At 44.0% G+C, this 24,406-nt stretch overlaps 1 protein-coding gene across 1 annotated transcript in view; it reads right to left on the reverse strand.

Moving 5' to 3' along the window:
* Positions 1-776: 776 nt before the first annotated feature.
* The window catches only part of ZHX1 (zinc fingers and homeoboxes 1), a 28,749-nt gene continuing 5,119 nt past the window's right edge, over positions 777-24,406 (reverse strand). The window contains exons 2-3 of the mRNA XM_069957130.1: positions 12,336-15,119; positions 777-2,794 (exon numbers count right to left, since the gene is read on the reverse strand). Of these exons, the coding sequence (XP_069813231.1) occupies positions 12,339-14,963 (2,625 nt within the window). The 5' untranslated portion in view covers positions 14,964-15,119 and the 3' untranslated portion in view covers positions 777-2,794; positions 12,336-12,338. The remainder of the gene's footprint in view (positions 2,795-12,335; positions 15,120-24,406) is intronic.

Below are 24,406 nucleotides of genomic sequence, written 5' to 3' on the forward strand. Positions count from 1 at the left end.
TGAAGCATTACTCCCCTGACAATGATTTCCAATGATTTTTTTTTTGCAGAACCTCAAGTATATCCTATGAGATGCAGCTTCACACCCCTCTCCCCTGCAGCTGCATCTCATAGGAATACAGTGAGACAGAGGAAGTTTAGGAACAGGAGAACCATATCTGCTTATGTGTTCTCTAAAGCGAGAGGTAACTCGCTGCCAAACAGCTCTGGCAGAGGCTTATCCCTTTAGGAATAGCCTATGTGGCAATAAAAAAAAGAAAATTGTCAGAGCTGTTCTTTTATGCAACAGTACGCCATTAACAAGTTATATGAAAAAATATCCTTGACTTTAAAGGGGTTGTCCGGGGAGCAAAAGACAATTAAAACCTTCTGCTCAGTGCTGAAAGTTTTTTACCCGCCTTGAAACAGGAAGGGATGGGTCTAAGCCCTGATCATCGTGTGTGGGCATAGTTCCAAGATGTGGAATGATCGGGAAAAAGTGCCAGGAAGCTCTCTGCTGCTCCCCAGACCACCCCTTTAACTTAAAGGGGTCATCCATCGCTACAAAAACATGACCACTTTCTTCCAGAAACAGCCCCACTCTTGTCTCCAGCTTTGGGGATGGGTTGCTGCTCAGTTCCATTGAAGTGAATGGAGCTTAATTGCAAACCGCACCTGAACTGGAGACAAGAGTCGTGTTGTCTCTGAAAGAAAGTGGCCATGTTTTTGTAGCGATGGATAACCCCTTTAAATGAATCTGTACCGGCCGCCACCCACCCCAAACTGCTGGTACCCATTTTTCTGGCGGTTACTGGTTTGGGGTGGGTGGCAGCCGGTACAGATTCACTGTAATGTCTAACACCCTTTTGCTCTTATATAGACTAATGTATGGGATACATAGATGCTGCAGAGTTCCCCTTGTAGTGGCTGCAGGCTTTTATCATGTTATATACGCAGGGATATTATTGCTCTATATAGCCCCATGCAATAAAATTATATTAGGAAATTAATGTTGTAGCCCAACAGGTTTAAAGGTGAATCTTTGAACACGGTCTTAGTAACGAAAACAAAAAACGGTCACAGTAAATGTAAATTTTTCATGTTGAAGTAAAGAAACTATAAAAACAAACATGACCTAATAATATTTTATGCATTGAAAAGTGGCTGCTATCTTCCTGTAACAGCTCCACTCCAGTCCACAGGTTGTATGTGGTAGTGCAGGTCAGCCCTATTCATTGATGTGCAGTACCAGACAACCCATGGACAGGTGTGACTAGGTTTCTAGAAGAAAGCATCCATGGGGTTTTCCTAATCCTTGATGACTTCTATTAAATGTTTTCTTTACACTATTATTTTTATATATATATAATATTCATTATTTCTAAAGCAGGTCAGTGGCTATAGCACGAACCTGAGCTACAGCTTTCTGCTATAATATCCATTTTAGCAAAGGCACTTTATTTTTTATTACTTTTTTCTCCTAGGATCATATCCACCTTGAGTTGACATTTACAGCAAACCCTTAAAGGGGTTATCTAGGATTAGAAAAACATAAAAAAAAACTACCCTTGTTCTCAGGTTGTGTGTGATATTACAACTCGGCTACTTTTGCTTCAATAAAAAAAAAGTGTAATGTAATACCAAACCCAAACTGAGGACAAGAACAGCGCTGTTTCTGGGAGAAAATAGCATTGTTTTGTTTTTTTTCTAATCCTGAATAACCCCTTTAAATGATGTTACAGAGCATACGAAATAGACACTTCTTATTGTAGTGAAGGCCGTAATTAATTTTTTTTTTTTTTTACAATTTTATCTGGTGTTACGTTATGCATAAAGAAAAAACAAACAAAAAAACATTTCACAAAACCAAAGTGTGCTTACGGGTAACAAACATAAAAAAATGCTAAACTAACCATGGACCTAAAAGTTGTGCAACCTCTTTAGGTAACTCAATTTTAAGAAAGTACAAAGCTGAATATACATACATGTAAGACACCGTTTATTGGCAGGTGCGAGTCTTTTTCTTTTTTTCCTTTTACGCCATGTCGATTTACAGAGCCATTTTTAGAAAAAAAATATTTTTTTTTGTTTCCCTGCAAAACAATTACACTTGGCAACCCCACAGACGGCAATAAAATACAAAGGAGAACACCGAAATAAAACCCTTTTATATTTGCACTAGGTGTGTGATGTGTATAGATTGTACGGTATATTGATGATGATATTGAAAGAGGAAGGGGAGCGGCAAATACAAAAATCACTGAATAAATCAATCGATGCTGTTTAGGAAAGAAAAAAAAAATGTTTGGTCACTCAAAGCTAAAAGCTTTATACATAAAAAAAAAAAAAAAAAAAAAAAAAAAACCACAGACAGCCAACTCTGTTTAACTAGCACATAGTTATGCTATATGTATGTAGCAAAAAGTAAGAAAAAAAATTTGTGGTCAATGCGTTGTCCTCTCCCACACAAAAAAGGTCTATAAAAGGGGGAAAAACAAAAGAAAAGAAAAAAAAAAGAAAAAAAAAAAGGGGAAAACCCAAAAATACATGTCAGTAAAAATGTATTAAAATCTTCTGAATTGTACAAGTTATGTGCTGCCCACATCATTGATTCTGTATGTACAGTAAAGTCCTCTGTCTGCAGTGTGGCTACTTTGGCACAGCATGCAGATCGATTACTCCGCTCCGGCAGAGCTCGCAACAATCGCTCCTCCACCCGCCGCTCTGTGGTTTTCATCAGAGAGGATCTCCATGCATTTCACTGTAAACTGGACACCGCAAAGCCGTTCAGTTCTCCGCTGACATCACTTTCTTTCCTAAAATGGGTAAAATATATGAGAAATATCAAAATGGGGGGGGGGGGGGGGGGGTGTTAAAGTTTTATGCCTATGTTCACACACAGTATTTCTGTCAGTCTTAAGGTTAGTCTTTTTTCAACCAAAACCAGGAGTTGGTTGAAAATACAGAAGCTCCATTATAATTTTGCCCTGTCAGTTCCAGTCCTGGCTTTGGTTGAGAAAGACTGACGAAAATACTATATGTGAACATAGGTTTGATATAAGTAAGATTTAAAGTGCTGTCAGACAATTTATTATTGTCCCATTAAGAAGAAAAAACAAACAAACACAAATCATTGTACAGATATACATAAAAAGCCATGTAAATACAATAATAAAACCCCACTATATAGTATCATGTCTCAACTTTTTGACTTCAAGACAGAATGAAACGGGGGTAGAAAATAAATATAATTAAATATCCAAATATATTATATCATAGTACACCGAAAAATCCAAATATTTTATGAAAATTGTGAAAATGCCACGCAGCACTATATAATTATAAGCGTATGTAATTTTACATCAAAGCCTAATATACTGTCAGAAATGCATAAAAAGTTATGTAGGTGACTAATAGTGTGACTCACACAGAACCTGGAGAGATGACACAATGGTGGCTAAAAATAAAAGTACAAGAGCCGCACAGGTCACACAGGTCACTTATTTTCTATAGGCATTTATCCCCAGGTATCCACCGGAATAAACAGGTTGTGTACAGGGTACAGGGGGGACGTTTGGGAAGCATGCTGGGTGATGTACCAGCACGTTTCCTTATCATTAGGGGCATATTCGGCGTGCTTGGTTCCCTATAATGCTGCGTTTACACTAAGCGATAATTCGCCCAAGCGATCGTTTAACGATTTTGATGCAACGACTTTTTTATAACAATAACGACGGTTTTTATAACAATCAGCATTTAGACGAATAAATCGTAAAAAAAATCATTAGAAAATTTGTAAGAGAAAAAGTTATTGCGACCGTTTTTAAGATCGCTTAAGCCCATCTTTTACATAGGGTGAATCTTTGAAAGACTGTTTACACGAAGCAATCTACGAATTTTTAGCGAACGACGATTTGAGAACATGTTGAAAGATCAAAATGAACGATTTTTCGCTCGTCGCTTGATCGTTTGCTGTGTTTACACAGAACGATTATCGCTCAAATGCGATAGTTATTGCGAAAATTCGAACGATAATCGTTCCGTGTAAACGCAGCATTAACAAATATAATTAAAAGTGGTACACCAGAGAAAAAAAATGCTTTCAAATCAACAGGTGTCAGAAAGTTATGTAATTAACCCCCTAGACGACCCTGGACGTAGGGTTACGTCATGGAAGTCTGTCCCCAGACGACCCATGACGTAACTCTACGTCCTGGGTGTTTCTCCCGCTATGAAGCGCGCTTGACAGGAGGTGGGGGCCGGCTGCAGTGAGCAGCCGGGACCTCACCGGTAATGACACGCTGCAGCGATCGCGCTGCCGCGCGTCATTAACCCCTTAAACGTCTCGATCGCGGTGCGACCGCGGCGTTTAAGTGTAAGTGACAGGGGGAGTCCCCTGTCACTTACCGATAGTGTGACTGCGGGGGTCCCAATTGTTGAAACGGACCGCCGGAGGTCTCTCACCTGCCTCCGCACGGTCCGATCGGCGATCTGCTGCACTGAGCGTGCACAGGCAGGCTCAATGAGCAGATCGCCGATAACACTGATCAATGCTATGCCTATGGCATAGCACTCATCAGTGTAGAAATCAAACTAGTGTATGTAAAAGTCCCCCAAAGGACTTCAAATGTGTAAAAAAAAAAAAAGTTCAAAACACTATTACACTACCCCAAAACCCCTCCCCCAATAAAAGTTGAAATCACCCCCCTTTCCCATTATATAAATAAAACATATAAAAATAAATAGATAAAACATATAATATACCGTAGCGTGCGTAATTGTCCGATCTATTAAAATATAACAAGCGTCATTGCGAACGGTGAACTGCGTAGACGAAAAGAGGGAAAAAAAAAATCAATAAAAAGTGATCAAAACGTCCGATCTTCACAAATATGGTATTAATAAAAACTAGAGATCATGGCGGAAAAAATGACACCCCATACAGCCCCGTAGGTAAAAATATAACACCGTTATAAGCGTCACAATAGGCCCATTTTAATAATATTTAATTGCCAAAAAAAAGGATTTCATAAAAAAAAATACATATATAACATTAGAGAATCTGTGTAACCTGCATATGGTTGTGTTCGGGCTGACCTATAGAGTAATGGTATCATGTCGCTGTTACCATATAGTGCATTACGTAGACACAGGAACCCCCCAAACGTTACCATATTGCATTCTTTTTTACGATTTCACCTATTTATATCTTTATAAATAATATATTTGGAATTCCATCATACATGTTATGGTAAAATGAAAGGCGCCATTACACAGTACAACTATTCCTGTAACAAACAAGCCATTACATGGCCTTGTAGATAGAAAACTGAGAGTGCTGGAGCTCTTAGAAGGGGAGGAGGATCTCTGGCGCTGCAAACATCATAACCTGGCTAAAGGACTGGTCACTCAGCTAGTCAGTGACTGGGTCAGGGCGCTGCTCCAGTCACTGATTGGCTGAGCAGGCTGTCTATTAGCCAGGGAAGGAATTTTCCCCCCAGTCATGACGTCAACTGGAGGACCCCTTTAAATAGCCGAAATCTGCAGCAGGGTACGTGTGTCATAATACTGTATTAGCCCATTAAGGGTACAGTCAAAGTCTAGATTATGAGGACTTCTGGGTAACTACATGGTGACTATATACACAAAAAACACTTGGGTTGGGAATGTTCTAATTAAAGTAGAAATTAATTAATTAGCAATCTTACTCGCCTGCTTAAGTGTGCCATAGCCTGTCTATAAGAGGGCTCGCACGCCTCTGCTCCCTGCGCAAAGAAATGACATGTCAATTCTTCGCCACGGATTTCGGACACATTTACTTAGTGTGAACATGCCCTTAGTGTTTTCCTTACCTTCCCTTTTTGTGTTATGGAACAGAAAAAAATATAAATACAATCTGAATTAAAAAAAAAAAAAAAAACAGAAAAAAAAAGTAAATTGCAGCTTATGATCTGTTTGCAGTTTGTACGTATCTGGACATGTCCGCTTCCGGCTGGGTGTTCTACCATTCATGCCGCTGCACTTTGTGAAAACGTGATCAGTTTTACTTTGACTCAAGGTGAGTCAGATGAGAAGAATGTGAGGGAAAGATTTCTGTGAACGCACACGGACGACTCCATCTATCATCAGTACTAATAACTGGCCCGGGAGGTTAGCGCTCCTCTACGTATCACACCATCTACATTAAAGGGAATCTTTTAGCTGTAATCCACGTTCCAAACTGCTGACACTGTTAGCTATCTGTCACAGAGACACCTGGTACCTTTCATATATCTGCTTGTGCTTCCAAAACGTTGAAAAAATACTTTTATTCTACAGTAAGAGTCAAAGAGGCGTTCCTGAGCTCCTGAAGTGCAGCAAGCCGTAACCTCAGTTTATCCCTCCCAGCATTACTAAGAAACTACAAAGTTGCAGATAAAGCCTGCCAGGGTCTTTTTTACATCAGCCATCTCAGAAGGGAGGGGGGAGAAGGGGGAGATGGAGAGAAAAGCTCACAGATTTTTAAGTCTTCAGCAGAAAGCAGCAGCTCAGGACTAGGGGGAAGGAGACTGAATAGATAATAAGTAATATGAAGGGAATTGTTAATCTCATCATGGGCAGTAACATATCTAAAGTTAAGTTTTAGTGAACTAACCCTTTAATATGTCTGTATATCCCAACCATTTATTTACATTGCAGAACAGTAACTTCTGGGAATTTTCTCTGGAACTAATCCTGATAACCTGGAGCTTGCTTCATGATCCTATAAAAGGTCACAGGTGAGCCGTGTTATTACATGACTATGAGGATAAAGTTTTGGAAACTTCCCTCACCAATTAAACTCCTATCATAATTACCAGTGGCAAGACAATAAAGACACCGCCACATCCAGGTGCCAACTACTGCACAAGTACCTCGCAGCTACAGGAAAAGCCAAGACGTGCCAGCTACACCTTCAAACATCTCACATAGCTTACGACATCCACCCATGTAACAAGACTTCTGAATATAAGGTCAGAGTAACGACTAAGGTCATACTGTCAGAGAATCGTCCGAATATCTGCTCGCTCAAGATATTAACAAAGTTACGCTATTAAAGTTACAAACTTGGAATAACCCCTTTAAGGAGTACCTATTTACTATAATCATGTGCTGGATCATGAATAGGTGTCCCTTAACCCGCCCACCATGTGAATGGAGCATTGGTTGAGCATGCAGCAGGACCTCCATTGATCTTCTGGATAAAAGGAAAAATGCCAAAGATTACAATTTCAAGTGTTACTGTCACTTTAAAAATGGCAAAAATTTTGGATTGGTCGGATTCTGGATGTTCAGGCCCCTCATCGATTGGGACTAGCGTGTGACTTGAGTGATTTTCTCCCAGTCTTAATGTCGAAGTCAATTCCAAAAGTTTATTATAGAACCTATTGCTGCGTTTACACGAAACGATTATCGTTCAAATTTTCGCGATAACGATGGCATTTAAGCGATCATCGTTCCGTGGAAACACAGTGAACGATCAAGCAACGAGCTAGAAATCGTTCATTGTGATCTTTCAAATCGTCGTTGGTCGTTGGTAAAAAATTTGCAGATCGCTTCGTGTAAACAGTCTTTCAAAAATTCACCGTATGTGTGAGACGGGCTTAAGCGATTTAAAACGATCGCAACAACGATTTTTCTCCGTCTAAACGCTGATCGTTATAAAAACCAAATTGTTGCTTCAAAATGGTTAAACGATCGATTGGGCGAATTATCGCTTTGTGTAAACGTAGTATATTATTGACCTATTGTAGAACATATTATAGACTACAGCAGCAAGAGGGAGGGAAGAGCTCAGTTGCGCATTTCTCCTGATTTTATCTAGAGACTGGTGGAGGTCTAAACACTGATTGAAACAAGCCAAAAAAAGTTTTTTGTTTTTTTTTTAAGTAATGTTTTAAGCTAATTTGTTCATTCTATCATCTCTGTAGTTTAAAAGCTTTAAAAAAAAAAGGGTCTGACCATGGTAAATGCAAAAACTATCAATATAAAAAATGACACTACACTGACCTATTTTCTGCTTTAGGATCTGCTCATGTACATTTTCCTGAAAGGACAAAAAAAACCTGTAAACCAGTCACTTACTAATATAATGACACCTGCTGGACAAACCGGTAGCTGCAGTTATTAACCAACATCGCCATAGGAAAAATGTCAGGAAGTTCCCATGATGTTAGGAGCTGCCAGCAGGGCTGTGGAGTCGGAGTCGCAGAGTCAGAGCTAGTTTTGGCTGGAGTCGGAAAAAAATGCACCGACTCTGACTCCAGTTTTAAAAAAAATTCTTTAAAAAATGTAGAATTGAATTTTGATATGAATTTTACAAGTTTTGCTCTTGAATATATATTATGAGCAACATTCTAATAGGACACTGGCCCTATTACATAAGGGTGGTCGGGGAATATATCAGTAATAGGACACTGGCCCTATTACATAAGGGTGGTCGGGGAATATATCAGTAATAGGACACTGGCCCTATTACATAAGGGTGGTCGGGGAATATATCAGTAATAGGACACTGACCCTATTACATAAGGGTGGTCGGGGAATATATCAGTAATAGGACACTGGCCCTATTACATAAGGGTGGTCGGGGAATATATCAGTAATAGGACACTGGCCCTATTACATAAGGGTGGTCGGGGAATATATCAGTAATAGGACACTGGCCCTATTACATAAGGGTGGTCGGGGAATATATCAGTAATAGGACACTGGGTCTATTACATAAGGGTGGTCGGGGAATATATCAGTAATAGGACACTGGCCCTATTACATAAGGGTGGTCGGGGAATATATCAGTAATAGGACACTGGCCCTATTACATAAGGGTGGTCGGGGAATATATCAGTAATAGGACACTGGCCCTATTACATAAGGGTGGTCGGGGAATATATCAGTAATAGGACACTGGCCCTATTACATAAGGGTGGTCAGGGAATATATCAGTAATAGGACACTGGCCCTATTACATAAGGGTGGTCAGGGAATATATCAGTAATAGGACACTGGCCCTATTACATAAGGGTGGTCAGGGAATATATCAGTAATAGGACACTGGCCCTATTACATAAGGGTGGTCGGGGAATATATCAGTAATAGGACACTGGGTCTATTACATAAGGGTGGTCGGGGAATATATCAGTAATAGGACACTGGCCCTATTACATAAGGGTGGTCGGGGAATATATCAGTAATAGGACACTGGCCCTATTACATAAGGGTGGTCGGGGAATATATCAGTAATAGGACACTGGCCCTATTACATAAGGGTGGTCGGGGAATATATCAGTAATAGGACACTGGCCCTATTACATAAGGGTGGTCGGGGAATATATCAGTAATAGGACACTGGGTCTATTACATAAGGGTGGTCGGGGAATATATCAGTAATAGGACACTGGCCCTATTACATAAGGGTGGTCGGGGAATATATCAGTAATAGGACACTGGCCCTATTACATAAGGGTGGTCGGGGAAAAGTTGACGGTCACTATTTGGCAGTTTGTTTCTGAGCTGGAAGAGTCCATTGTGTGGGGGGAGATCTGTGCTATTCTCTTCCTGGATGCTGGATGACTGTATATGAGCAGCAGTGTAATATGAAGATATCCTGTGTAATATAGAGGAGGAGGAGGAGACATAAGTAGTGTAGCAGTAACCTCTGTCCTCAGTGTGGTGTTTTCTCTCTGGGAGAAGATTGTGTGTTTTTCTTAAAGCGTAACTATAATTTCAGTAGCCAAAAAATGAAATTCCTCAAATAAAAAGCCCACCTGTTACCCTTTAAAAAGAGCCCTAAACTTTGATAGCATGTACGCTCGCTGAGATATCCCCAGTCGTTTGGCTCAGAGGAATAAATGAATTTTTCTTCTGGCTGAGACAAAGTGGGCGTGGCCTATCCCTCATCTCCCTGGCCTGGTCCTTCCATTCACTGAGCAGCACTTTAGCAGATGTATCACACACAGAGGGATCAGATAGAGCCCCAGCATGCAGTATCACAATGTAAGATTAGATACAGAGCCCCAGCAGATGGTATCACACACAGTGGGATTAGATACAGTCATCTGCTCTCTCATAACACTGTAGGATAATGTCAGCCATGGAGGTGGGGGGCACCTGCTGCAGACCTCTAATAGTGAGTGTTATATGTACTATGGAAGGACTACAGCGGTGTTGTGCTGGGACTTGTAGTCCTCCCCTCAGTGACTCACCCACTCTCCCTCATGCAGTACATTGGAGTGATGGTGGCACTGGATACACTTGTCCCTCCATCCAGCTCTCCCCTGCGCTGCTCCTCACACACAACACCCACAGCTCTGCTATGTGATCTCTGTGAGGTAGGGGGGAGAACGTGCTGCTAGGAGGGGGGGAGGAGGTTTTGTTTCTGTTTCTCTCTGTGTCAGGGCTGTTATCTGATCCTCCTGTCAGAGTCTGTACTCTAGGTAGGGTCTGCAGTGAGAGGGCGTGTCCAGCAGGAATGCAGAAATAAGTCAGAGGCTAACACAGCTTAATGAGGACTTTATGCTTCATGTTTTTAAAAAACTGTTCATTTTAGGTTATTAATGTATATTGCAAAAATTCTTATCATGCCCTAAGCTAACTAAAACTGAAAGGTCAAAATATTTTATAGTTACGCTTTAAGTGTTCAATGGCTGCAGCTGTGTGTGTGTGCTATGGCTGCAACAGGCTGTGTGTATGTGTGCTATGGCTGCAGCAGGTTGTGTGTGCTATGGCTGCAGAAAGCTGTGTGTGTGCTATGGCTGCAGCAAGCTGTGTGTGTGTGTGCTATAGCTGCAGCAGGCTGTGTGTGTGTGCTATTGCTTGCCCCCACAGTGACCTTCTATATCACTGTGTGACCTCTATATCACTTTGTGTGACCCCTCTCTATATCACTATGTGTGACCCCTCTCTATATCACTATGTCTGACCTCTATATTACAGAAATCTGGCATTGTTAGCAGTGTTTCTGTGTGTATGGTGAATATTTATGTAGAAACATAGAAGTCTGTCAGCAGGAAAAGAAAAAGGAAAAGGTTGTTCAGGACATGGAGGCTGGAGACTGGCTGCATCCACTGCACACACAGGAGAAGCTGCTTTATATACAGTATTCCTTTGTTCCCTCAGAAGTCGCCCCAGGATCATGTATGACATTAGAGAGAAGCTGCTGAGCCAGTGTGATAAATACCTTCCCTGGTATATGACCGGCCATTTATGAAGGAGCAGGAGTCGGAGTCGGACCTGATAAAATTCAGGAGTCGGAGTTGGAGTCGGAGCTGCGGCTTACCGACTCCACAGCCCTGGCTGCCAGAATTGAAGAGTTTTGGTCATTTTTTTTTTTGCAGTACAGATCACAATGTAAAAAACACAGATCTAAAAAAAGAACCTGTAGGAGATATAGTGCATATAATTTTCTGCTCGCTTCTGGCATCAGGGATCAGAAATGAAAAAAAAAAAAAAAAAGGCCCTGTATTGGTGCAGTGTGTGGAGTCATAGTAAGTTTATGAGCCAGTCTGTGGATCTGTACACCAAGAAGCTGGCTCTTCAAGGAGAAATGGAGATGCACAGCGCTCAGCTCCTAATTTTAGTAATCAATGGGGTCTCAGCACTAGGTTATCCACATTGACATTCCACATAATATCCAGGGGATATTACAAAATAGTGTATTCTAGAAAGAGCACCACTCTTGTTCTCAGTTTGGGTGGGTTCACACTGAGCAATTCTCGCAGATAAATTCCGCAGAATTCTGTCGGCTGTACGTGCGCACGCCTTTCTACCGGCTCGATAGACACCATTCTATGGGCCGGCTGATTCCGCATTCCGCCAAAAGAATTGACATGTCAGTTCTTTCGGCAGAATGCGGAATCAGCCGGCCCATAGAATAGTCTCTATGGAGCCGGTGGAAAGGCGCGCGTCCGTGAGCGCGTACAGCCGGCGGAATTCCGCGAAGTTTATTAGCTCCATAGATATGAACTTATTTTCTGTCCTTACAACACACATAATGCTGCTACAACTAATTTTTTACTTATTGGGGGGGGGGGGGGGGGGGGGGTCACAGCTGGAAGAGCCTTGATCCCTAGCCGCCAGGATGGCATCGCACATGCTCGACCACGGCTGCCTCTACTGCCAAGCTCAGTCAGGTTGAGAAGTCCCATAGACAGGTGGCCAGGCATATATGAGTGCTGCAGCTCCATTACGTCGGGGGGATAAACTCCTGTGCATAGGAGATAACTGGAATAATATCTTTAGGTATCAATATAACCGAACACACATTCTGTAAAATATAATACACAGGACATAACCCAAAGTGAACCCCCTCTGTCTATGGTTTGCATTAGAATTACTTACATGTCAGTCTTCCATTTTTGAAAGTCTCCGTTTAATGTGTTTCGGTGGTTCCCAGTTATCACTCTCATCAGTGTCGATTTCCTCCTCTTCATCTTGATCGTCCATTAGATCATCATCTTCCTCCTCAATTTCAAAAGGATCTAAACCAGCGTCCTCTCTCTGCAGGCGTTCTGCAAACCATTCCCTCACCTGCTCATAACCCATCTGCGATTTCGCCACCAGTTCATCCAAGTCTTCCTCATTCAGGTATTTGTGCATTAAGTAGTAGTCTTTAAGTACCGCTTTTCCAATCTTGGGTTTTACTGGAGGCGGCACCCATTCCCAGTTGTTTGCTCTTCGTGGTCCTTTTGGACGACCTCTCGGTCTCCCTCGTCCTCTACCCCTGGGCCGACCTCGCCCTCTCTTTCGTACAAAGCCCTGTCCATTAACAGCATTAGGGGAGAGACGGCCGTTCACTTGATATTGATTGTACCATTTCAGATAATGGTTTTTAGCACCATACCTGGTGTCTCCAAACCACCCAACGACGTCACTTCTGGCAAGACCTGTCTCTCGTGAGAGTTTATCGTAGTCCTCTGCTGTAGGCCACTGGTTTTGAACAAAAAAGGCTTTTAGCACATTTAGCTGCTCCGGGGTCTTTTTCCCTAGTTTACTAGCAAGAGCTGCTCCGGCTTTAACATAAGCGTTTTCAGGGTCCATTTCTTCCTTAATTCCTGGTTCATCATAAAGTACAGGTTCTTCTTTAATACCACCTGACCGCCGCCTTTCAGCGAACCAAGCATCAATTTCTCGTCTTGTTAGTTTGCTAAGAACCCTTAACCTGTTTAACTCTTCGTCGGTCGGTATGTTGTTTTGGAGATAGCTTTCCTCTAGGATTTGCAGTTGTTCCACAGTCTTTTCCTTAAATCTCTGTGGGGTAAAATCTGGGAAGGCGTTCCAGCTTTGTCTGCGCTGCGGTGTTATGACAGGAGGAGTCGGGGATTCTGTAGTTTCATCGCTAGAATCGATAACTATCGGTCCACCATCACTTGGGAAATGGATGCCGTGGCTCCCCTTGGAGTTTCTTTGGTTGTATCTCGTATCACTGAACCATTTCTTGATCTCCCCTTTCGTCAGTGCTGTGAACCTTATTAACCGGTCGATTTCGCTATTACTTGGAAACGGGTTCTTTAGATAGCTGACTTTTAGGGCCGTCAGCTGCTGTTTAGTTTTCTTTGAACGCATCCCGAACAGGTCTGTTATCATGGTAGGCTCCTGCTTAGGAAGCTGAGCACTGGGGACGGCAGCCACCCTCTTTGTTTCAGAGACCGCATGGGTCTGTGGTAGTTGACTTGCCTGGAATTGAGCATTCGTTGGGACCCCTGCCACCGTCAACGCTATTGGCGTTGTCACAGGTATTGTGCTCGTTCCTCCGACTTGCGCCAGTACCAGGCTAGGCTGACCAACTATTTGGCACGTCTGTAAAATGGAAGGCAAACCATTGGCAGCTGAAGAAATCTGAGCCGGGAAAACAGTTATCGTCTGTGGGACCGTGTGTACAGTGCCATTAAATTGCTTTCTCCGAGCGTCCTCTACTTCTTCGGGTGTCCAGCTAACACCATGCTTTAGTCGTTGTGCAGAAAACCAAATTTTTATTTGTTCCTCTGTGCATTTAGTTTGGGAAGCGAGAAGCGTTATCTCAGAAACTGTTGGGTATGGAAACTTGTTGTAGTTACTCAGCAGAAGAGGGTTGCTGTCCAATGCTGTATTGTATGTAGGAATGCTATTGATGGGGATTAAGACTTTAGAGAGGATGTTTTGCTGCGCCTGCACAGTCGTGATCACTTGTGCCACTCCCGGCTGAAGGACATTAGCAGGAGTAATAACAGTACTTGGCAATTCCTGGGTACTTGTCACAACCGTAGCACTTGTTTTCACCGGCTCAGGAACCACCACGGTCGGCTTCGACTCTCTAATCTCTTGCGGTTTTGGCTTAGGCTCGTTCTCCGTCACCAAGTCATTTTCTTCAGCGCCGTCTTCGGAAGCGTTTTGTTGCACGCTGATTCGTTTCTTCTCCTTCATTATTTTCATGATTGGTGTTTTACTGATGGATATCGCAGACGAGTTGGACTCCGATTGTTCCTGGTTTACTTCTTGGACAAAACTCCCATCGAATGTTAAATCATTGACAGTCTGTTCAAAGATTGACTGATTGTTGCGTTTCACCATTGTTAACTTAAAGTTCTCCTCTCCGGGATGGTATTTTGTGTTGTGCTCAGAAAGTGAATCATACCGTTTGGTGAGGAAATTACACTCCACACAAAAATAGGAAGAATTTAATACAACATTGGGATGTTCCGAGTCCACATGAAAGGTAAACATATTTAGGTCAGTTGTCTGAAATGAACAGTATTTACATTCGTAACCACCTTCTACCGCCTTATTCTGCTGATTGTCTGAATCGTTAGTTTCTAGTGCATCGTCTTCGCTGGATAGGCTTTCAGGGACAGTGCTCTCTGGTTGCACGGGTTGCTCTGCCGGAGTAGGCACCGGTGGACTTTCCTCCACATCAGAGTTGACTCCTAAATCAGGATCGTGCACACTTGCTAGCACCATGCAGGGAGTTTTTGTTTTCCGTTTACTTGCCATAGTGCTTATTACGAAAAAAAAAAAAAAATTCAAGTGTAAATCCTATGAGACACCAGGCGGTTATGTCTTTTGATGTTCCAAATAGCGTCTTTAGGGTTACTTCTCTTTAGCATATGATGTAGTGCAGTAGTATCAAGTTAAGTTCATGATGAATGTCTAGAGAGAGACAAAAATGACAAAAACAATTGTGTTAAAACTCAAAAACTTATTTTGGTAAATTAAACACACAACATTTTACTGTATAAAACAACGATAGATAGAAAGATAGGGTCTCACTGGTGAGACCTACTGTGATCAGGATATATAGCCAGGAGAGACCGTGGCCGCTGTGCTCTCTCCCTGGCTTTATCCCCTGATCAAATCTGGTCTCAGCAGTGGGCCCCGCTGCATTCAATAACTTTCGACAGGTCTTATGACTTGTCAAAAGTTATTTTTAAAGGACAGGGACCTTTAAAGGGGAACTAAGTACAGGTTAGGCAAACCTAATCTGCTGATAAATCCCTAATGTGATGAGGGTTACGTTACATCCCGCTCCACTGATAATCATCAGAAGAGGCGGGCCGGTCGGGGGGGCAGGTTGGCGCTCTGGGAGCGGGGCAGTGCTCCAAAAGGCCTTATGGGAAAGAGCACTACATTAAAACTGCAGGGAAATGGCGCAGAGGATGAAGGGTAAAGTGCATAGGATAAGAGAAAAACTTCATCCTCAGCGCCCTGTGTGCAATAGAGGCATATTGATAGATATTAGATTCGCCTAACCTGCTGATTGTTTTAAAGGAGAACTATGGAACCCTATGGGTGATATTTACACACAATGTTAAGATCGCCAACATAATCAGTACACCCTCTAAAAGTGCAAGAAGGTGTTTACAAAAAACGAACTAGTAATAGTTAGTGTACAAATTTATATAGCATCTCATAAAGTGAAGGCATATCGCTAGGCTATACAATCACTGTACGGTCAGTGCTGTAGCCCCATCACCGGGCAACTTCCAGTCACCTGGCTGTGCAAGAACTGCAGCCGACCCCATTCACCTGACTAGATGTGTATAGCAGTTCCCTGACACACAGCACAGTTAAGGAGTTGTTGTGCAGGAAATATTTATGCTTCTGTCAAATTACATTCAGCCAGCTAAGCATGCATATGTAAGGAAAAGCTGGCACCATTTCCAAGATACAGTTGCCAAGGTAACCGTACAGTATCCGGCATGTTCTGTGCACAAGCCAGTTTCTAATTAACAGATCTCATGCACCAGACTCACTGGGCGTTGTACGGTTGCTGAGGCTGCCCGAAATGGCCAGTGCGGACTGTCTCTCTCCATGCCTGACCTGAAGAACGAACAGGAGATCAATTTTATAGGTACCCTTTAAAGCAGGGAACCTTTGGCCCTCCAGCCAAAGCTAAAGCATGATGGGAATTGTAGTTTTGCAACAGCTGGAGGGTTAAAGGTTCCCCATCCCTGCTTTAACCCCTTAACGACATCGGGCGTAAACTTACGCCCTCGCGCCCTGGTACTTGGCGCATCAGGGCGTAAATTTACGCCCGATGTTTCCCCGATCGCTGCGTGTTCACACACAGCGGTCGGGGAAGATGGCCTGCTATAAATCATAGCAGGCCATCTTAGCTTCACGGCACGGGGGGTGGTTAACACCCCCCGTGCTTACGATCGCCGCTATAGGCTGATCAATTCAGATCAGCCAATAGCGGCGATCGGAACCTTTCCGGGTCATCGGCGACCCGATGACCCGGAAAAAAATGGCGGTCGGTGCTGTCCGAGGACGGCACCGACCGCCATTACTGTAAAAAGTAATGGTGATCGCCGTGCCACCGGCCCGATCGCTGTGAACGGCCGGCTGGCCGTTCACGGCGATCGGGCCGGTGGCACGGCGATCAGAGTCCCACAAAATAGTAAATACCTGCCCTGGACCCCTCAGCTAGGTAGCCGAGGGGTCCAGAGCAGGTATTTGTACATTACTCACCTGTCCCGGGCTCCTTATCGGCGTCTTCCGGGTTCGCGGCATCCTCGTCTTCGTTCGGGTCTTCGGCTTCTTCCGTGACGTCACGTTCGGCTTCTCTCGGCTATTTTCGGCTCCAGCGTCGGCTCTTTCCGTATTTTGCGCTCTGCTGCCCTCTAGCGGCTGATATGTGTAATACACTTATCAGCAGCTAACAGGGATGTTCAGAATGTAGAAATTTTTTTTTTTTTTTTTCAAATTTTTTTTTCTTCTATTTTCCGCACCCTATCGCCGCTGAGTGTTGATCAGCATCGCACGAAAGTGCGCTGCTAATCAGCAACTCCTCCTTTTTGGCGTAGGGTGTTTTTTTTCTATATTCTACTGCCACAGTCTGCTAATAAGTGCCGCACATAAGTGCGGCATTTATCAGCAACTCCTTTGTTGGCGTAGGTTTTTTTTTTATACTTACTGTAAAAAAAAACGTAAAAAAACACTACATTACACCACACTACATTGAATAAAGTTTGACACTACACCACTACATACCCCATATACTAATCCCCGTATAAAGATGGCCCCCAGAGTGTTTTCGGCGTCAGAGGGATACGTTATTGCCTCCGACACCGAAACAGCCAGTGAGGATGAATGGGGGATCCTTGTTTCCTCCATTCATCCTCATCATCCTCATCATCCAGTGACATGTCTGGGGGTAGCGTAGCGTACGCTGCCCCCCAGACACGTCTTTTCCGCCAGTACCGTCCCAATAAGAGATGACGGTATGGTGTGAAATTCTACACACTCTGTGACAGTAACTCAGGGTACACTTACAGATTTCGGGTACGTGCACACTGCGGAATGGCGAAGGATAACCCTTTGTGCATTCCGCAGCTGGCACCAGCCAGCGGACTGATGCGGGCGCGCGTCTCCATCCGTGTCAGACTCCATTCTATGCACGGGCGGAATCCGTCGTCCATCCAAAGAATGAACACGTTGGACGGAGAGCGGAATCCGTCCGTGCATAGAATGGAGTCTATGACACGGACGGAGACGTGCGCCTGCATCAGTCCGCCGGCGGGTGCCAACTGCGGAATGCACGAGGGGTTATCTGTCGCGATTCCGCAGTGTGCATGTACCCTTAGAGTGTATGTAGGAAGGGACACCCGAATCCAGCCCCAGATGCCCCCCCCCCCCCATCCTCGGAACAAGTGGGAAGATCGTCCGGGAACTGATCTTCCCACTGCTGGATAAAGGTCACCACCTGTACGGGGATAACGTTTATACCAGCACCCCCTCCTCTGGTCTCTCGCTGCCCGAGCTACTGTAGCTTGCGGCACCATCCGAACATATCAGAACCAGTAATAGCGCCCTAATATTTAGCAGCCATGGAGCGGACCCAGCGCTTCTGGATATGAAGGACCCCGTATCGCACCAGGACAACATTTTCCAGGTGACGTCCCCCACACTGGAGAAAGGGAGACCCCAGAAGAAGTGCAGAGTGTGGCGTAACAGGGGGATCAGGAAGGACACCATTTTCCCGTGTGACACCTGTCCTGATCGCCCCGACCTCTGCATACTGGATCGCTCCAAGGGGCACCACACGTCATCGGGGTTCTACATTATCTAAATTCCGTCCCTTATTCCTATTTCAGGGGTCACGTTGATCCAGGGATTATTCTGATCGCCATTATGGAGTCAGGAAGGAATTTTTTCATTTTCAACCTTATAAACTAATAATTGGCCTAATACCCCGAAATAAATTAGAATTGTCCCTTTTCCCCAGCTAAGTAGGTATGGCCGCCATTCCCATTAGAGGAGGCCATGATGCAATTACAAAGCCTCTGTGCGGCCAGGACAGTAGAAACCCCCCACAAGTGACCCCATTCTGGAAACTACACCCCATAAGGAATCTAAGAAGGGGGGCAGCGGGGATATGGCCCCCTGGTGACGGCCACATTTGGGACGTGAAAATGAAAAAAATTGTATTTTTTATTTTCTCGGCACATGTTCTACGTAAGTGCCCGTCACCAGTGGGGTCCATATGCTCACTGCACCCCTTGTTAGATTCCTTATGGGGTGTAGTTTCCAGAATGGGGTCACTTGTCGGGGGTTTCTACTGTCCTGGCAGCACAGGAGCTTTGTAATTGCGACATGGCCTCCATCCTCCATTCCAGCCTCTAAATGGCGCTCTGTCCCTTTGGTGACTTGCCCTGTGCCCATATGGCACATTATGTCCACATGTGGGGTATTTTCGTACTCAGGGGACACTACCCTACACGTTTTGTGTTCATTTTCTTTTTTAACCCCTTGTGGAAATGGAAAAAAATCAAGGCTAGACCAACATTTAGTGTAATTTTTGTAAAATTTTTACTCTAAATCATTAATCTTGTCATGTTTTTTCATTTTCACAAGGGGTTAAAAGATAAAAAAAAACATTTAATGTGTAGAGCAATTTCCCCTGAGCACGGAAATACCCCACATGTGGACATAAAGCGCCATGCGGATGCAGGGTAAGCCTCCGAAGGGAAGAAGCGCCATTTGGTTTTTGAAGGCTGGATTTGGATGGAATGGATTTCGAGGGGCCATGTTGCATTCAAAAGGCCCCTGTGTTGCCAAGACAGTTGAAACCCCCCCACAAGTGACCCCATTATGGAAACTGCACCCCTCAAGGAATGTAACAAGGGGTGTAGTGAGCATATAGACCCCACTGGTGACGGACACAAATGTGGAACAATGTGGCGTGAAAATGAAATATTACATTTTTTACACTATAATGTTGGTCTAGCCTTGAATTTATTATTTTCACAAGGGGTTAAAAGAGAAAAAAACACACAAAATGTTTAAAGCAATTTTCCCCGAGTACGTAAATACCCCACATGTGGACATAAAGCGCCATGTGGGCGCAGGGCAAGCCTCCGAAGGGAAGGAGCGCCATTTGGATTTTGGAGGTTGGATTTGGCTAGAATGGATGATGAACGCCATGTCGCATTTACAGAGCCCTCGTGCTGCCAAAACACTGGAAACCCCCCACAAGTGACCCCATTATGGAAACTGCAGCCCTCAGGGAATCTAAAAAGGGGTGCAGTGAGGATATGGACCCCTTGATGACGGGCACATTTGTGCCATGAAAGTGAAAAAATGAAATTTTTCCCTTTCACGTCACATTGTTCCACATTTGTGCCCGTCACCAGTGGGGTCCATATGCTCACTGCACCCCTTGTTAGATTCCTTGAGGGGTGTAGTTTCCAGAATGGAATCACTTGTGGGGGGTTTCCAGTGTTTTGGCAGCACGAGGGCTCTGTAAATGCGACATGGCCCTTGAAATCCTTTTCAGTGAAATTCAGCTTCCAAAAGCCAATTGGCGCTCCTTCCCTTTGGAGTCTCGTCCTGCGCCCCCTTGGCACTTTATCGCCACATGTGGGGTATTTCTGTACTCGGGAGAAACTGCGCTACACATTTTTTGTCTTTTTTTGCCTCTTATCCCTTTAAGAAAATGAAAAATTGAAGGCTAGAACAACGTTTTAGTGTAAAAAATAAATTTTTCTTTTTTCACGCCATATTGTTCGGAAAATCTGTGAAGCACCTGTGGGGTGCAGATGCTCACCGCACCCCTTGTTACATTCCTTGAGGGGTGTAGTTTTCTAAATGGTGTCCCTTTAGGGGTGTTTTTTAGGTTTTGACACCCCAGAGCCTCTGCCAACCTGAAGTGGTACAGTCAAAAATGACCAAATATAACGGAGGCGTTGAAATTCACTAGGCGCTCCCTTATATCTGAGGCTTGTGGTTCCGTCAAATAGCGCAATAGGGCCACATATGGGGTATTTCTATAAACTGCAGAAACGGGGCAATAATTATTGGGGTGCATTTCTCTGGTAATAGGTTTATAATTATGAAAAATATTGGATTACAATAAAATCTCTGCACAGAAAATTAAAATTTTCAAATTCCTTACACACTTAGCTTTTATTTCTGTGACTCCCCTAAAGGGTTAAAACACTTTCTGGATGTGCTTTTGCAGAGTTTGGGGGGTGCAGTTTCTGAAATGGGGTGCTTTGTGGGGCTTTCTAACATACAGGCCCCTCAAATACACTTTTAACCTGAACAGGTCCCTAAAAATATCAGATTTTGAAATTTTACTGAAAATTTGGAAATTTGCTGCTAATGTTTTAAGCTTCCTATCGTCTAAAAAAAATGAAAGATAGTTTAATAAATGCTGCCAACATAAAGTAGACATGTTGCTAATGCTATTTAATATATAATTTATGTGGTATAACCACTTTCTGTATACGCAAAAAAGTTTCAAAGTTGGAAAAATGCATTTTTTCACATTTTTTCACATTATTTGGTTTTTTTTCATAAAGATTTGTTATGAGTATCGACTCCAATTTACCAGAAATGTAAAGTACAATATGTCACGAGAAAACAATCTCAGAATCAGCCGGATAGGTAAAAGCATCCCGAAGTTATTAATGACTAAAGTGACACAGGTCATATTCATAAAATTTGTCTCTGTCATTAAGGCCATTTCAGGCTCTGTCCTTAAGGGGTTAAAGTGTCACTGTTGAATTTTTTTTTTTTTTTTTGCAGAAATCAATAGTACAGGCGATTTAAAGAAACAAAATCTGCCATTATCTGCATTCAAAAAGACTTTCCCCAGCCCCCCCCCCCCCCATCTCCCTTCTCTCTCTCATTCGCTGCTCATTATCAGGAAATCTCCACTCTTTTACATCAGTTGAGCCCTGTGTAACCTATGGAGAGGGGAGGGGGGAGGAGGAAGATTTGTCGCCAGCAGAGAACAAAGGATTACACAGTGGGACCTGTGTGAAAGCCGGTATTCAGAGGTCAGAGAGGTCAGTGCTGACTTCAGAGGAGATAGCCCGGTGATGTAGCTGTAAATTAACTCTTTGTTGTCCTGTTTGTCCTCCCCTCTCCATAAGAGAACCATGAAGACGGGCTAATAAACCCAATTACAAAGTTTCTTAAAAATCGCCTGTACTATTGATTTCATTAAAAAAAAAAAAAAAAAACAATTTAAACGACAGTCACACTTTAAAATGTTCCTATCATGTTAAAAAACTTTGACAAGTGACACAGATATGTCAAAAGTTTTAATCAGTTGGAGTCTGGGTGTTCACACTCACTAAGCTGGGAGAAGCGTATGACTGTGTGCCTCAATGCAATCTTTGTATATCTAAGGATCTCACCTCCTGCAGCGAGACAGGGCCAGGGAGTGAAGCGCACACTCACGCACTTCTTTCAATAGTTTTCATGTCAACAAAAATCATCTAGCAGCCCCTCCCTAGCTCTAGACTACAGCATTGAATACACACGCCTGCCAAAATACTGGGGAAAAATAAGGGACGCCGCCTTCTCAAGAAATCTTCATTCCTGTGCTTGTCTACCAGCAAAATACCCCTAAAGTATCATGAGCATTGCTACAAACCTGCACTGATTGGAAGAAGAACACTTTTTAAATTCAAGAGGTACTGAGGCAGCTGTGGTGTGCACCATATAGTACAAGGCTATAGTAACCTGCTGGTATGTCCCTATAGCGCATAGGGAGCTGAGGATGAAGGTAATTTTCTTAGCTCGATCCTTGGTGCAGTTTTCGAGAACTTTGTATGTAAATGTGGCAGGTGATGCAGTTATTGTCCTAAAAAACTACTTTTAAAAGGGGTAGTGCGGCGCTAAACAATTATTCACAAAATAACACACATTACAAAGTTATACAACTTTGTAATGTGTGTTATGTATGTGAATGGCCCCCTTCCCCGTGTTTCCCCCCCACCCACGCTAGACCCGGAAGCATTATACTCACCGCATTTCGTGTCGACCCCCGGCCGCCATCTTGGGACAATGACGTAGTCTTCGGGAGGCCGGCCGAACCGCTCCATCCGTCCCTCGTGCCGGCCGCCCTCTGCAGCGTCGTAACTGTGCTCAGCCGCGATTAGCTGAGCACAGTTATGCTCAGCCAATTGCGGCTGAACTGCTGATGACGCGACAGAGGGCGGCCGGCATGAGGGACAGATGGAGCGGTTAGGCCGGCCTCCCGAAGACTAAGTCATTGTCCCAAGATAGCGGCCGGGGGTTGACACGAAATGCGTTGAGGGGGTCGAGAAGAGATGCGGTAAGTATAATGGGGGGGGGGGGGGGCGGTCGAGAAGAGATGCGGTAAGTATAATGCACCACACTTCCGGGTCTAGCGTGGGTGGGGGAAAACACGGGGAAGGGGGCCATTCACATACATAACACACATTACAAAGTTGTATAACTTTGTAATGTGTGGTTTTTTGTGAATAATTGTTTAGCGCCGCACTACCCCTTTAAACTTGCTGCCCTGTGTCAAATTGGCGTGGCCTAGAGTGTGTGTCCAGGCCTTGCACCGCCTCTCCGCTCCCTCTCATCATTAGGAATGCCCCGGGCAGGAGTTCTTCTAATCACCTGTGTGAACACTGCACATAAGCTAGATCGTTAAGGCCCCTGTGCAGTATTCACACAAGTGATGAATAGGAAAAATACTGCCCAGGGCATTCCTAAAGGGGTTATAAAGTGCTACAAAAACACGCCCACATTTGCACCACTCTTGTCTCCAGATTGGGTGGTTTTTGAAATTCAGTTTCATTGAAGTGGATGGAGCTTAATTGCAAACCATAACTGAACTGGAGACAATAGTGAGACTATTCAGCGCGGCTGCAGCGAGCGGGTGATTGCGGGAGGGGCGGCGGAGAGCTGCGGGGGGGCTGCTCGGAGGATCGCTGATCGTCCGGGCAGCCCATAGCATACAGCAGCGTCTGCTGCCGACGCTCCTATTCAACGGAGCGACGGCAGCAGATCGTTGCTGTATCAGTTGCTTGTTTTTCAACATGTTAAAAAAACAAGCGACTGCAACGATCAGCCGACATGAACGATGTCGGCTGATCGTTGCACTCTATTCCACTGGACGATTATCGTTCGTAGCGGCCGATATCGGCCGAATACGAACGACATTCGTTCCGTGGAATAGGGCCTTAACTGCATCACCTTCCAAATGGACCCCAGGACAGATCTTGGATTAACAGCAGCTATAAGAAGGTAGAAGCAGTTTGCGGGGGTCAGAATGTAAGTACAGAGTCACTTTAAAGGGAAACTATATCCCCACAACGTTTTTTGGCCGGGTATCATTTTGGCACCAAAACATGTGTATTATGCAAAATACGCCTGTGCTCTGGCCCCAAAATTACAGCCACCCAAAAAGGTGCCTGTGAAACGGCCAAACAAGAGTTGTGAACCACCGCGATCCTGGGTGCTATATGTAGCCCAGGACTGCGGCTATTAGTAGGCACGGTCCAATCGATGTGCCCCCTAATTAGCTTTTTAAATGCAGCTGTCAAAGTTGACAGCTGCATTTAAAACGCTTTTTCTACGGTACCTGGTCATCTAGTGGGGGGGGGGGGATCATGGTCACGGAGGAGCGCTGCCCGCATCTGAGCCGGGTCAGGGTCTGCGCCGTAATG

This window comes from Dendropsophus ebraccatus, chromosome 2 (assembly GCF_027789765.1).
Source record: "Dendropsophus ebraccatus isolate aDenEbr1 chromosome 2, aDenEbr1.pat, whole genome shotgun sequence".
Taxonomy (NCBI): Eukaryota; Metazoa; Chordata; class Amphibia; order Anura; family Hylidae; genus Dendropsophus; species Dendropsophus ebraccatus.